The sequence below is a fragment of the Apium graveolens genome, chromosome 5 (genome assembly GCF_009905375.1).
Source record: "Apium graveolens cultivar Ventura chromosome 5, ASM990537v1, whole genome shotgun sequence".
NCBI classification, from domain to species: domain Eukaryota; kingdom Viridiplantae; phylum Streptophyta; class Magnoliopsida; order Apiales; family Apiaceae; genus Apium; species Apium graveolens.
This window is the reverse complement of record NC_133651.1, coordinates 58,294,642-58,309,207: the sequence shown is the minus strand read 5'-3', so window position 1 is coordinate 58,309,207 and position 14,566 is coordinate 58,294,642. Positions and strand designations below refer to the sequence as shown.

Sequence of the window (14,566 nt, the reverse complement as noted above, 5' to 3'; positions counted from 1 at the left end):
TTTGCAAAAAAAGAGTAAAAAAAACAAACAAAACAAACACGGCCACAAGGAAAGTAATAATTAATTTTCTTTTTCTTTATATTTTTTATTTCTTTACTCCCACATTTATTTCACTTCATTTTGTGCAATTTATTATCTTCCTGGTTTTATTTATTTTCTATATTTACTCCTGCGCTACCTCTAATAATCTAATTTCAGGACCTAAAGTGTCTAACGTGCAAATCTAAAGATATTGCTCTTACTAGGAGGGTGACAAATGTTGGACCATGGGCTTAAAGAAGACAAATCCCAAGAAGACTTATTGATAGCAAATAATTTAACAATTAGTATAACGGCCCAAGAGACCCATTTGTAAAGAAGAGCCCATTTGGGACTATCTATAAATGCAAAAGGACCAATCTCATTAGAGGGGGTTGGCTAATTGAGAAAAAAAAATATCTCCTTAAAGATCAGTCTTACATATTAATAATATTGAGGCTTATCAAGACGGTATGACTCTTAGGCCTCGTTTGATAATAAGTGAATGGCACCATACGGAACTGGACGAGAGAAAATGAAGAATCCAGACTGTTTGTTTAGAAGATTACCTTCTGGACGAATCCTAAAATTAATTGGACGACTCCAGCACAAAATTCTAGCTGAACGAGGGGAGCATGCCCAGAAACCTATACTTTCACGCAATGTTTTAAACCAACCATGTATATCTTTTTGTATAAGGGAATAAAGAGAGTGTTCAAATATTGTTATGCATGACATTTTACAACAATATTTCTTAAATCATATTTTGGATGCAATAATAATTAAACAAATTAATACTATAATATATATTAGTTTCGAGTATTATTTAAAATATGACTATGTGATTCAGATTTAACCATGGGCTCTTTCTATATATTTATTAATAGTTCAGAAATCGATTCATCCAGAATTATTAACCATCCACAAAAAATAATTCAGATTTAACAAATGACCTCTTACTCTTTCAATATTCTAAATTTCCTCGTTAATACTAAATTGGCTAATCACTCGTTCATCTCTACCATCTACACAGACAAATAAAACATCCCATTTCCATGTCAAGAAATATGTGACAATCAGAAACAAAAATCTATGTTTTGCGAGTCTTCTGAGCACCGGATGACAATACATTTAATACAAGTATACAACAAGAAACATCTCCATAACGTTATCGACTACGTTTACTGATTTTAAATTGATGTTCTGACGTAGAATTGATATTTATTAAAAATTGATTAAAGTGTTACCGATTTTTTAAATCACAGCTAATAATATACCGGCAGAAATATGATTTGCAGATAATTTATTTCACACTCAAATATGTATTAATTGTCCGGTAAATCAAATCGTAATGTCTTTTAAATGTAAATTTAAATTAGATCCGGATAATCCGATCGGTCTATTTTAATCGGATATCCGAATATTCGGGATATCCGATTAAATCGAATCCGGATATGGAACAAAATAGTGATGATCCGAAAAATTGGATATCCGGTTTGAATTTCAAAACCGGACCGGATATCCGGTTTTCCTCACCCCTGCTCGGCTTTTGTAAAAATTTTGGGCTGAGCCTTTCCGGAATATTTACCTTCCTCCATGCAAATTTGTGTATAGGAACCTATATATATGAACATATGATAGAATATTAATTTAGGTCCTTTTCCCTAACATGTAGGACAATGTTATATCAATCTTTGAAAATTTCAGCAAAATGCCCTTTTTCAGAATCTGCTAATTGGTTAGTAATCATGCATTTTTTTTATCAATCTTTCAAAAAGGATCAAGTAAAATGAATGTAATTTTAAGCCCACGTTTTAAATTTTCTTGGTAACATTTAATTTTTCCTCAGCAAAAAGTTATTTGTTTAAATTTATTTTATGCTTAGTTTAGATGATCAAATCTTGTTGAATATTTATTGGTAATTTGATGATCTTAATGTATGTTTTACAGGACTGCAGGGAAGAATTATTATCTAGAATGATTTTATGTTACAAGGTTGAATAATATGGCTTCCCAGCTGAGTTCTGTTTTGCCGAAAGTGGAAACTTTGGCAGCCTCTGATCACAAATCTGTGGTGTCTATCAATATATTTGTGGCTCTTCTTTGTGCATGTATTGTACTTGGTCATCTCCTCGAAGAGAATCGATGGATGAACGAGTCCATCACTACCCTTTTTATTGTGAGTTTTCTTTCCAAAGTCCTATGCTTTGAACAAATGGTTATCATTGTACTCATCATTTTGTTATTACAAGCTTATGAATCTGCTGCATTTGAACCAGGTCCTTAATTACATATATTGATAGTGCTTTTGAAGCCCAAAATCAGTATCTCGTGTGGACCTCGTTATGTCAAACATATTATAACAACTTCATTTGTAGTCTACTTCATTAGATAGAAATTAATTACTTGAGTTAATGTTAAAGGCTGTATTGCATCAAGTAATATTGATACTTTTTTATTTGCATATGGACGGATTGTAGGGTCTCTGCACTGGAGCTGTTATTTTGCTCGCCACTGGTGGAAAGAACTCACATCTTCTTGTCTTTAGCGAAGATCTTTTCTTTATCTATCTTCTTCCGCCAATTATATTCAACGCCGGGTGAGTTAGATATGTAGGATTACTTATCTTGTCTATCATAATGTAGATCAATGTTTTGCAATTTGAGAGAAATCAGATCAGCTTAGTGCAAGGGAAGTAACAAACACAACGGTGTCAAAAATGTTTGTCATGTATTTAGTAATGTATAAACTCAGCCTCAGGCCTCTTAGCTCAAAATTGCAAGCAATATTCAATGATCTGTCTGATATCATCATCACTTTGCTTAAAATGAGATTTAATTTTTGCGGCTCACAGTGTAAATTGCTATTATGAATTATAACATTTCTTATAAACCATGCGATCCGTTAATATTTCTACAAATATATTAGCCTTAAATTAATGGTTGGAAGATTACGTCTCTCTTCCTATAACAAGTTATAGGCAGTCTTGGAAAGATTGTAACTCAATTAACTAAACAAAATGTGTTCTCTTTAATTAACCTGTAATTATCTGGTTTGTTCCATCCTGAACTCAATGGTATACTTGAGATTATACTTGAAGCATGTAGCATATTGACGAAATATAGCCATTGGCCTTAATTAAAAACACCACATCGGTGGTTTTTATTGGTTAGTGCCTGGAACTGTTCATTTAAGCAAATGTTGTACCATCTATTCTCCGTATACTACACAAATTAAGATACTACTGGAGTGTAACAAAGAATCTAGAGGAAAACATCCGTAGATTATGTTATTAACGAGAGAAATCCTTTTGTGCGTTTATAGAAAGTGTATCATGATTGATGGTAAGGTATAAGATAACCCAGAAAGCAGTCAAACACTTGTCACCCTGAATCCTGGAAGCCTAGCTACTTTGGTTTTAAAGGTTAATTGTAAGAACTAATTCTTTTTTTGCACCTAGCATTGAAAAGTTTCTTTTTTATAATGTCCACTAACTTATATTGCAAAAGAAAAGAATTAGCTGAAGCTTTTTTCACTGATCCTTCTGGCATGACTTGCAACATTTTCTATGGCAGATTTCAGGTCAAGAAGAAGCAATTCTTTCGAAACTTCATCACTATTATGATGTTCGGCGCTATTGGTACCCTGGTTTCATGTTCTATTATTTCATTTGGTATGCCACCTTTGCATTTGATTTCAGCCTTGTGAAATGTTTTTTCAGTGGCATAGTTCAAGTGAATGTTAGACTACAAACACCACTACTTTGTCAACATCTCATCCAACGGGACTTGTTTTGTTCACAATAACTCTAAACATGAACTTTTCTCTTCTTCTTTCTAATGATCCTATCTTACTGTCATAGCTCTGAATTTTCTCTTGGTATCAAACCATGGATGCTTTCTAAATAAACGAGTCATTATGCCAAATAAAAAAAACTTAAAAAATGTGTTAACATCTCTTTCTGCGGGGATTATGACAGTGGAGACAAATGTAATCAGCCATACATGAAATACCTTTATGTTGGTTTAATATAGTTTAGCACTGGACTAAACATGGTATTGGTCATTTCTTTCTGAGAAAACTTTCTCTTCTTAATTGTTTTTGGACGATCCAGGTGTCACAAAACTGTTTAAGAGATTAGGTGTTGACTCTCAGGACATTGGGGACTATCTGGGTATCTACTTTTGCACCTTATTAATGGCACCTTTTGCTTCCTGTTAGTGTTATGGACCTTAATATCTTCTTTCTATTATTTTAGCAATTGGAGCAATATTCGCTGCGACAGATTCAGTTTGCACACTGCAGGTATATATTTCATATCTTAGGCATCATTTTGCATAGGAGTGTCTGGGAGAGCTTATTTCTCCCAGTTAAGTGCATAATTGATGATATTTTATTAAGCGAATTAAGAATCCCCTATATATGAGACTTAAGCTTCTAGCAGATACAACAACGAATAGAAATTGCATTGTGCAGGTGCTTAATCAGGATGAGACTCCGTTACTTTACAGTTTGGTATTTGGCGAGGGTGTCGTAAATGATGCTACATCAGTGGTACTCTTTAATGCCATCCAGGGCTTTGACATCTCAACTTTTGATTACAGCATTGGCCTGCAATTCATTGGCAATTTCATCCATCTATTCGTTACAAGCACTTTGTTGGGGGTTTTCGTAAGCCTCCCCCTTTCACTTTCAGATTTCCTTTTATCTCTAGAAAATCTGTTGTTTATTCATGTATGAAACTTATTCTTTTTACTGCAGACTGGACTTCTAAGTGCCTTCGTCATTAAAAAGCTATATTTTGGAAGGTAATATATATTTTCAGAATGTCTGAGAGAGTGTGCATAAGATCTACCTCTGCACAATATCTTTATCCCTTTGTAAATTCCTTTATCTAAAAAACACATTTGTGTAGAGCTGAGAAATGAAATTTCAGCAAGTTGATATTTTCATGTAACAGGCATTCTACAGACCGTGAAGTAGCACTCATGATCCTCATGGCTTACCTTTCCTATGTGCTAGCAGAAGTAAGTTTCTGATATTTTTGGGGTGAGATTTTTAATTTATTTTTTTTACACAGCAGGCTTTTTTACCATTCAGATTCAATAATGACAGTCAGTTTTCATGAATTAAGTCAATTTGCTTTTATGTACAGCTATTCTATTTGAGTGGTATACTCACTGTATTCTTCTGTGGGATTGTAATGTCTCACTACACCTGGCACAATGTCACCGAGAGTTCAAGGGTCACAACCAAGTATGTGTGTCATATCAGCATAAATAGCTATACTAATATAAAATAAGCTTCTTATTAATCTTTCAAGTTCTTCCGCCAATTCAACCACAGACATATTTTCGCTACGTTGTCATTTATTGCTGAGCTCTTCATCTTCCTTTATGTTGGCATGGATGCGTTGGATATTGAGAAATGGAGATTCGTGAATGATAGGTATGTCCAATTTAAATAAAACATAGACTACTTGATGCATATCATGCTTCTGAGAAGTGTACTTATAATATATTTCGGATTACAAGTTAACTAATGTTGAAGCATCTTTCATGTGAGTTCATCATATACTGATTCCATGTTTAGCTCTTAATCCTATACTTTTGCAGCCCTGGAACATCAGTTGCGGTGAGCTTTACGCTTCTGGGCTTGATTTTGATTGGCAGAGCAGCATTTGTGTTTCCACTTTCGCTCTTGTCAAATTTAGTGAAGAAATCTCCTAATGAGTACATTTCATTCAGGGAGCAAGTAAGGGTACACATGGTTCTTTTTAATAATCTTTATTCTGTCTGTAAACTTAATCATGCTTTCGTCATGTCTGCAAGTACAGATCATTATATGGTGGGCAGGTCTCATGAGAGGAGCTGTGTCTATGGCTCTTGCTTATAACAAGGTAATACACAAAACATGTATATGAAGCTATTGTCTAGAAATTGCTATTACCGAACCAAAAACAGGCCTAAAAGAACCTAACATTTCCAAAGTTGAAACCCCAACTCTCGAAATCTAAGTAACCAAGAGGAGCCACCTAAAGTATGAATTGTAGGTAATGTACTACATTTTCCCACTTCTTAAAAATTGGTTGTCTAATTAGGAATAAACAGAATGCTTACCTTACCTACTAGTAGTTGCATACACCTCTGTGGTACTATTTTACTCGTCTTCAATGCAAGCAATGGAAGATTATTAAGGTCATTGCTTTTATGTTTTATCCTTCTTGCTTCTCCGAATTTAACATCTCTATACAGTTCACCAGGGCAGGTCATACACAAGTAAAAGAGAACGCAATAATGATTACCAGCACGATTACTGTTGTTCTTTTTAGTACCACGGTACATATCCACTTTCCAATTAAGCTTTACAAATTAATCGCCCTAATAATACTCCCAGGCAACACGTTATTCCTGAATATGACTTTGTATTTGTTTGTTTTTTATTCAGGTATTTGGTTTGATGTCACAACCTCTTATAAGGTGGCTGTTACCCCCAGGTGACAGATCACTGAGTGCTGCATCATCAGATAATAATACTCCCAAGGATTCAATTACTGTTCCATTACTGGGCCACCAGGATGATTCTCAAGTTCAGCGACCGACCAGCCTACGGTTGCTTTTGACCACTCCGACACACACTGTGCATCGCTATTGGCGTAAGTTTGATGATGCATTTATGCGTCCTGTGTTTGGTGGGCGGGGTTTCGTTCCTTACGTTCCTGGTTCTCCCATTGAACGGAGTACTCCACCACTTTAACAACAGAAATGACTTCATGCAAAGAATTTATTCATACAACTCACAGAGCTCATTTGTGTTGTACTATCTATTGTATCATATGAAATTTGTTGTGGATATATGTTAGCTTACTGACACTTTGTATAATATCAGCAGTGTTGAGAGCTCTACACAGAGGAGATATTCATATTATTTAGTCACCTAATTTACAAGATTTGCAGTAGATACGCATTTTAATATTATAACCTATATATATATTTTTCCTTCTTTAAAATATAATTTAATACGAGTTTTAAAATGATAAGCCATGTAAATTTAACAATTATTAGCCCAGTAAAGGTATCATTAACCATCTGAGATAATAGATTTTTGCACAATTTAAAAAATACAGCCACAAATTTTAATTGATATACGTTTTCTATTTCTACAACTTCTCATAGATAAAATTACAGACACGAACTTTCATGGGTAAAAATCTTTTTTTTTTAATACAACTTTTCATGGATAATTTTTTTACAGATACCATAAGATTTGGGAATTTTGGTAACTTTAGTTTTACACCTTAGTCAACGACTTGATCAATATTTTACCAAAAAACATAAGTCTATGACTTGGTATATACAGTAATCTTTCCATGTCTGAATTTTGACTTGTCCATTTATAGATGCATATGTCTGATTCTTCTAGGGATACACAGAGAGTACATTACATCACGATTTACAAATTTGGTTGCCTATGGACATGAGAAAGGGCAACATTGTGGATCTTTAGCCCAATCTGGAAGGTACATAAATACAAACAGTTTCTTTATCATTTGCCAAACCGTTCCAATGCCCAAAGCAGATTAAACTTAACCGTCAAATTAAGAGCGGCAAGAATATTTTAAGTTTTAAAGCATCCATGAAACAACCAATAGGCTTGGATCAACTATGCAAAATTACTGGTTAGGGAACTAATAAAATTTACAACTTACCAATTCCTGCTGTAAATTTTTCCCTGTCTTGGGTGCTCAGCCTCTTTTCTTCCATCAGCTTTGAAATTTTTCTCTCAGCCTAAAACAAGCCAGAGATTTTGGTCACTAATACTCCTAGCAGTGAAAACTCAATACATATCCATATTTTGTTAGATACCAAGAAGCAATTTGAAACCGAATCAGATATTACCCGAAAGTGAGTGTTATTCTTTACCCATTAAATACTTAATCTCACTCATTGCTGAACTCGATTATAACAAAAAATTAATGAAGCATGCAGGGATGGATTAATTTCTTTTGCAAGTATTTATACAGTAAAAAATCATTAATACTAGATGTATTTCATAACAAAAGAATAACTACACATTATGTTGTCAAGTATCCCTTTATCTAGTGGTTGACCTATAACTGACATCATGTGACAACTTATGATCTATCACTAACACCAGCAATATTTTCACCTACACCAGGGCTTACCTAGGTCCCTTGATTATACATTTTGGCTGTCTATATACTTCTTTTTTTCAGTATTACATTTCAAGGAATTAAAATTACATGTACTAAAAATATTACCTCATTTAACTTTAGTTCAAAATTTCTATCTTTTGACTTCACTTCCTCAATATCCTTTGCTAACTTCAGCTCATCACCGTCCGTCATTATTTCAGATTCGACATCATTCAGTTGTTTATGGTCCTCAATATCTTTCACTACCTTCAGCTCCTCCATTTCCATTTCCATTTCAGAATTTATGCAATCCTTCTTTTCATGCACAAAATCTTTGCTTAGCATCAACTCCTCAGTGTTTTTTTCATTGTTGGCTTCAGTTCCACAGCGACATCCAATTTGGTTTCTTTCACATCTTCAATAACCTGACAGTATTTGATTAACAACTAATCAGTACACTATTTCCTGAACTCGGAAAAGCATGTGAGAGGAAAGCAACCAACATTTGGTAGATAACTAAAATTACCAAGTCACATATACTCTTGGTGAACTATAATATATGAAACTTTTCACCCCAAATGCCAAGGAACTATAACTGAATACGACTCAAAACCTTCATATACAAATTTATAAACCTCTCAACCAAATATAGAACTAGATCTCCTCCATAAACCAGAAAATATAAATCAGAGACAAGATTCACAGAGATTCAATACAGGAACAACAGCTAACCGTCTGACGAGGACTGAAGTTTTCGATGCTATTTGGATTTTGATCTTCCACTATTAACACTTCGTTAGATTGCACCTGCTTTAGTCTGTCATTGACTGGAGAAAGTATAGGAGAATTGGGTGGGCTGACAAGAATCACTCTCAGCTTCTTCTCCTCGACATATTTCCCATCTTTGGCAAACTAAGATAAGAAACAATAAGATTACATGAACTATAAATGAAAACCAGAAACTCGTATAAGTGAAAAATTATTAAAATGGTACCATGGCAGATGTAATGTCCTCCTCAGTTGTTCCCGCAACAACCATAGTACATTGAAGCAAGAACTTGTCTTTGCATATCAAGTCAGGATGAATAACTCGTGCTTGCATTGTAACTATATTCACACAGGTGGAAAGAATAGAACTACAGTCTTTAAGTACACTTAAATTCCTCGAAACCAAATCAGTAGCAAAAGGGAACTGATGCATGTTTTTATAGTAATAGTCACACTTGAGCCTTTACCTTTAAATTTTATGATATTTTATTTAGAAAAAGAAAATTGGTACAAAGTAAGTGTAAGGTTTATACACTCCTCCGTCCACTTGAAAGTGTTGTTTTTCGAGGCAGCTTTGATTGCTTCATATAGTGGTAAGCACTTCTTTGAAGATTGAGGTATGAAACGCCTGACAGCTGCAATGGACCCAGCGAGGGCTTGAAGCTCTTTGAGGCACTTTGGAGCTGTTATGTTTTGGATGGTTTTAATTTGGTTCGGGTCAGCCTCTATATCCCTTTGGGTAAGGAGGAATCCTAAAAATCTTCCACACCGCTTAGACCAAAAGAGCATTTTGTGGGGTTTAATCTCACCTCGTGGGCTCTTGCCCTCTCAAATATCTCTCTTAGATCTTGTAAATGGGTGGATGATATTGGTGACATGGTTATGATATCATCGACATACACCTTAATGTTCCTTCCAAATTTGAGGAGAGAATATTGCGTCCATTGTATGTTGAAAGGTTGCCCCTGCATTTAGGAGTCCGAAGGGTACAACTTTGTATGCAAAAACCCCTTTGTGAGTTATGAAAGCTGTATCATATTGATCCTCCTCTGCTAACTTGATATGATTGTAGCCTGAAAATGCATCCTTGAAGGATAGGATTTCGTTTCCCGAGGTGGAGTCGATGAGCTGATCGATGTTACAGAGGGGGTAGAAGTCTTTGGGGCACGTTTTGTTGATATCGGAGTAGTCAATGCACATACACCACTTCCCATTGCTTTTCTTGACGAGGACAATGTTAGCTATCCACTTAGGAAATTGCACCGGCTTGATGAAGTCGGCCTCCTAAAAGTCTGTTCACCTCTTTCTCAATGGCTTCTTGTTTCTCCTTGGAAAATATCCTTCTCTTTTGCTTCACCGGGTGTGAACCAGGTTTTATGTTCAGACAGTGTAAGGCTATTTCAGCAGGTATCCCTGGCATGTCCTTTGGAACCCATGCAAAGATGTCCTTAAACTCCTGGAGAAGGTCTACCAGTGATTCTCGAATTTGTTGAGATAGCTTCGTTCCAATTTTCACAGTTTTGAGAGGCTCATTTGCGTCGAGCTGAAATTATTCCACTGGTTCAAAGGGTTCGTAGTTTATTGGCTTTGGGACCTCAATTATGTCTCGAGGATCAACATCTACGACTTGGTTGACTGAGGTCTCAGAATCATTTGACTTTCTGGGAAATGCTGATCCAATATAACATTTTCTTGAGATCTTTTGGTCACCATAGACTTCACTCACCCCAAATTCTGTAGGAAATTTTATTTTTAGGTGCGGGGAGGATATGATGGCTTTTAAAGCTCCCAAAGTTGTGCGCCCTATGATAGCGTTATAGGTTGAGGCGGCGTTGACCACATGAAATTTCACTATTTGCCAAGATTGGCATGGTGGTGATCCGAATAGCATTGGGAGATCGATGAATCCTACTACTTTGACCTCATTGCCTGTGAAGCCTTATAGTGGTGCATCTCTTGCATCACTCAACTTCCGATCTCCTAAGTTCATTCTTGAAAATGCGCTATGGTAAATGATATCGACCGAACTCCCATTATTTATCAAGATTTTTTATACCGTATCTGCTTCAATTTTAAAGGTGATAACGAGAGCATCTTAATGGTCTTCAATAGTTCTATCTCCGAAATCATCATAGGAGAAGGATATGACTGGAGAGGGGGTTTTCTTGGCTTCTTGGAATCTACTCTAAATACCTCTCTTGCATATGCTTTCTTTGATCTCTTTGAGGCTCCACCAGCCGAATATCCTCCTGAGATTTGTTTTTCCCAAAACAATATAACAAGAATTACAGAAGGGGGGTTGAATGGAATTCTTGAAACTTTTTCTTGATTAAAAGTATTCTAACTCGAATATATATATATAAGTGTGAATTGATTAGCACAATGCGGAATAGTTACTTAAATGAATCAAAACACAAGTAATTAAAAACAAGAGTATTTAAAAATAATCTGGTGGATTTGAATGATTCCACCAGAGATATATAATATATATCGAGAGAACTCTGTGTGCAAAATGCTCACAGCTGCTTACAAATATTGAACAACTAAGAATGCTGAGAAATGCTAAGAATTATGCTTACAAATATTTCTCTGCTTCTATCTCAGATAATTCCCTAGTTGCTACTTCTTGGTTTATATATATCACCAAGATTACAAAGTAATGAGACAAGATAATAAAACAAAAACTATCTAGTCTATTACAATGCTACTTCATTACTCTATTCCAGCATCTTTGAATATCTTCATAATAGCATGGAAATGACAATGCTTCTTTGTTCTCGAAAACCCAGTTGAATAGGCTACCACATTCTATTTGCATCCACTCGACGCATGTGACTTTGTTGTCACTGTCAACAGATATTTGAATTCTTTATCCGTCGGGTTCATGATCATCCGTCGAGATATTGATCATCCGTCGGGTTGTTGATCATCCGTTGAATTCATTGTTTGTTCATCCGTCGGGTAGCAATCAGGCATTTGACTTCATTTCACTTATACAGAATTACAAGACATCATCTATGTACAATTAATCAACCTATTTTGCATATCTAACTAAGGTCAACATGACTCAAAAACTACTACAGATTCTATACAATGTGTATGCAGAAATGTGTTACAGACTTATTGTTACATAAGCTACTCACTCGATGGATAATAAGTCATCATCCGTCAGGACTATATTGAGTCATCCGTCGGGATTATAAACCTTATCCGTCGAGTGCTACATAATTTCACTAAGTAAAATCTACCAAGATGTTTTGTTCATGTAATCATCAAGTACACAACATATACACAACAATCTCCCCCAATTTATGTCTACTGGAATTGTAGCCATAAATTAAGAGACACTTGATGATAACAAAACACCTTAAAAATACAAATTTTAAAAGACATTAGATAATACTAAAAGGTGCTTCAATTAACAAAATGTATAAAGTTTTGCTCACAGTTATTTTCAAGATGCTCCTCTAGCCTGAGCAGATTTATCTAGTTCCTTGAAGGTATGGATCTCTTTCCAAGCTTTCTGTTGTTTTCCTCAATCTGATTTTGGAGCTGCCTGTGGAATTCCAGTTCATCAGATTCTGAGAGATTTAACTTTCCTTGCATTTCCAAAAGAGTCTCATTACCGGAGATGCTCAATTGGTCTTTTGATCTGAAAAATCTTCTCACTCCTTTGTCATCCATGAACTCCATCAGCCAGTAGGGCCTTAGATGCACTTTTCTCCCTATGTAGGGGATAAGTAGAGTCTTTGGGAATGCATCTTTAGCTCTAACACATCTTAGTTCTTCAATCTTCTTCAGTACCAATCTTCTTGCAGTAATATTGAACCCAAAGTTCTTCTTGAAGGATGAATAAACTTTAATCAGTACAATTTGGCTTTCTTGAAGGATCCTGTGAAGTGGCCACTGAATCTCCTTTCCTCCTTTGTACTTGAACACTAACCTTTCAGGTAGGTTTCTGTATGCATCAATTCCTCTCACTTCATCTAGTTCATCTAGATAGAGGTTTAGATCAGAAAATTCTTTAATGTCACACAAGTACATGTAATCTCCCTTATTGGATTTAGATTGAGCTTTGACTAGAGATTTGGATTTGAGAGGTGACAACTTCACTTTCTTGACTGCTCTTGACTTTGTTCTCTTTGGCTTGTTAAGGATTGGCAAATAGAAGTCAGGAATTGGTATGTTCTCCCATTCTACTGGTTCATCCTTAGACACTATAGGTTCACCATGGATGTTCCTGTAAGGATCTACCGCTTTGATATCTTCAAATACCACAGAGGGTTTTGATGCTTGAGTTGTAGTTGGAGTGTATTCCTTGGGAAACTGATTCTCCAATTTCTTATCAACAATGTCCAGTTTTCTTTTAGTTCTTTTAGCCAATTCCTTGATTCTTGGAGATTTTTTCTGTTGTTCAACTTGTTTCTTTGATTCAATAACTTCAGATGGCTGAGAAGGAATTTGTTGTGATAAATTTACAGCATGTAGCTTGGCCAAGATGGTAATTTGCTCTTTCTTTTGTTTAGTCTTTTTAGCATCCAGAGCAACTTGCTTCTTTTCCTGATTCAATCTAGCCTTTTCTTCTCTATTTGATTGAGCAAATTGAGGATGTCCAGCCACCACACAAATTTCTTTCCCAATCCTGAAAATTTTAGTAATCCTTTTTTTTGAAGCTGAATCAGCTGGATCTTTGTAGAAAGCAATTGATCTTGACATAAGCTTCTTTTCATCAGGCTTTAATGTCTCATACACAGTATCCAAAGGGTTCTTCAATGATGATTTTGAGTAGTTTACCCTTGGTTTCAGAATTGTTTCAGCCTTTGGAGATTTGATGCAGGATGGCTGTCCTCTTTCCAGATAGTTCATGCTCATCTCATTCACTAATTTACTTGACTTGAGAGTGATGGATGGCTGACTTAACTGGCTCCTTGACAAGTTCAAACTTCTTCTGTATTTCCTCATCAATCTTCTCCTAGTTGACTAAACTCAACTTCTCCTTATCAGCTGCTCTTATGTTGGCTGCTGCTGCATTGATCAGATCAATACTGTCTGTAACTGGTGGCTTTGAGATAGTAATTGAAGGCACAATTACTTTACTGATTTGAATCTGAAGCCTCTCCCCCTCACTTGGTCCTCTCTCCCCCTTTTTGTTATCATCAAGTTGAGTAGAGGAGGAGGTTTGAGCAGCCACCAATTTTTGAAGTAGATCTATCTGTTGGGCTTGATGAAGATGAATGGCTGTTAAAGATGCTTCCATGGCTGACATTCTTGTGTTCAAGGCATCTATCTTGTTTGCAAGATCAGAATTTTTCCTTAATTGCCTCTTGATGTCAAACATTGTAGCTTCTGGAAGTTTAGAATCTATCTTGTCTGAAATGGCCTTCTTCATCTCCTCAATATCACTCTTCATGGTGTTTACATCCCTAGCATGCTGGAAGCCCTGTATTTGTTGAAGTTGCAGGGAGGCTAGATGTGCCTGAAGGAGCTTCTTGGTGCTAGCATTAGTAGTGGTTTGAAGAGCAGTATTTGTCTGATTGATTAGTTGGATTAGGGTTGTCTTGAAGCAGTGCTCATCACAGTGCTTTGAGAATGCCCATGACGGCATACCTGATCTTGAACTTAAAC

General features: G+C 35.7%; 1 protein-coding gene and 1 long non-coding RNA gene across 2 annotated transcripts; one reads left to right on the top strand and one right to left on the bottom strand.

Moving 5' to 3' along the window:
* The first annotated feature begins 1,662 nt into the window (after positions 1–1,662).
* On the top strand, positions 1,663–6,967 carry LOC141660435 (sodium/hydrogen exchanger 2-like). Its single transcript, XM_074467416.1, has 15 exons — positions 1,663–1,756; positions 1,969–2,197; positions 2,499–2,617; positions 3,594–3,691; positions 4,133–4,192; positions 4,277–4,323; positions 4,495–4,689; positions 4,780–4,826; positions 4,979–5,045; positions 5,174–5,274; positions 5,365–5,466; positions 5,634–5,772; positions 5,855–5,917; positions 6,273–6,356; positions 6,466–6,967. The coding sequence occupies exons 2-15, from the start codon at positions 2,024–2,026 to the stop codon at positions 6,772–6,774; spliced, it is 1,605 nt and encodes a 534-aa protein (XP_074323517.1). The 5' UTR covers positions 1,663–1,756; positions 1,969–2,023; the 3' UTR covers positions 6,775–6,967.
* A 448-nt stretch (positions 6,968–7,415) lies between these two features.
* Positions 7,416–9,067, bottom strand: LOC141724249 (uncharacterized). Its single transcript, XR_012576565.1, has 3 exons — positions 8,906–9,067; positions 8,300–8,598; positions 7,416–7,805 (listed from the first exon to the last, which is right to left on the bottom strand). It is a non-coding gene; the product is annotated as an uncharacterized LOC141724249 (long non-coding RNA).
* Positions 9,068–14,566: the final 5,499 nt, after the last annotated feature.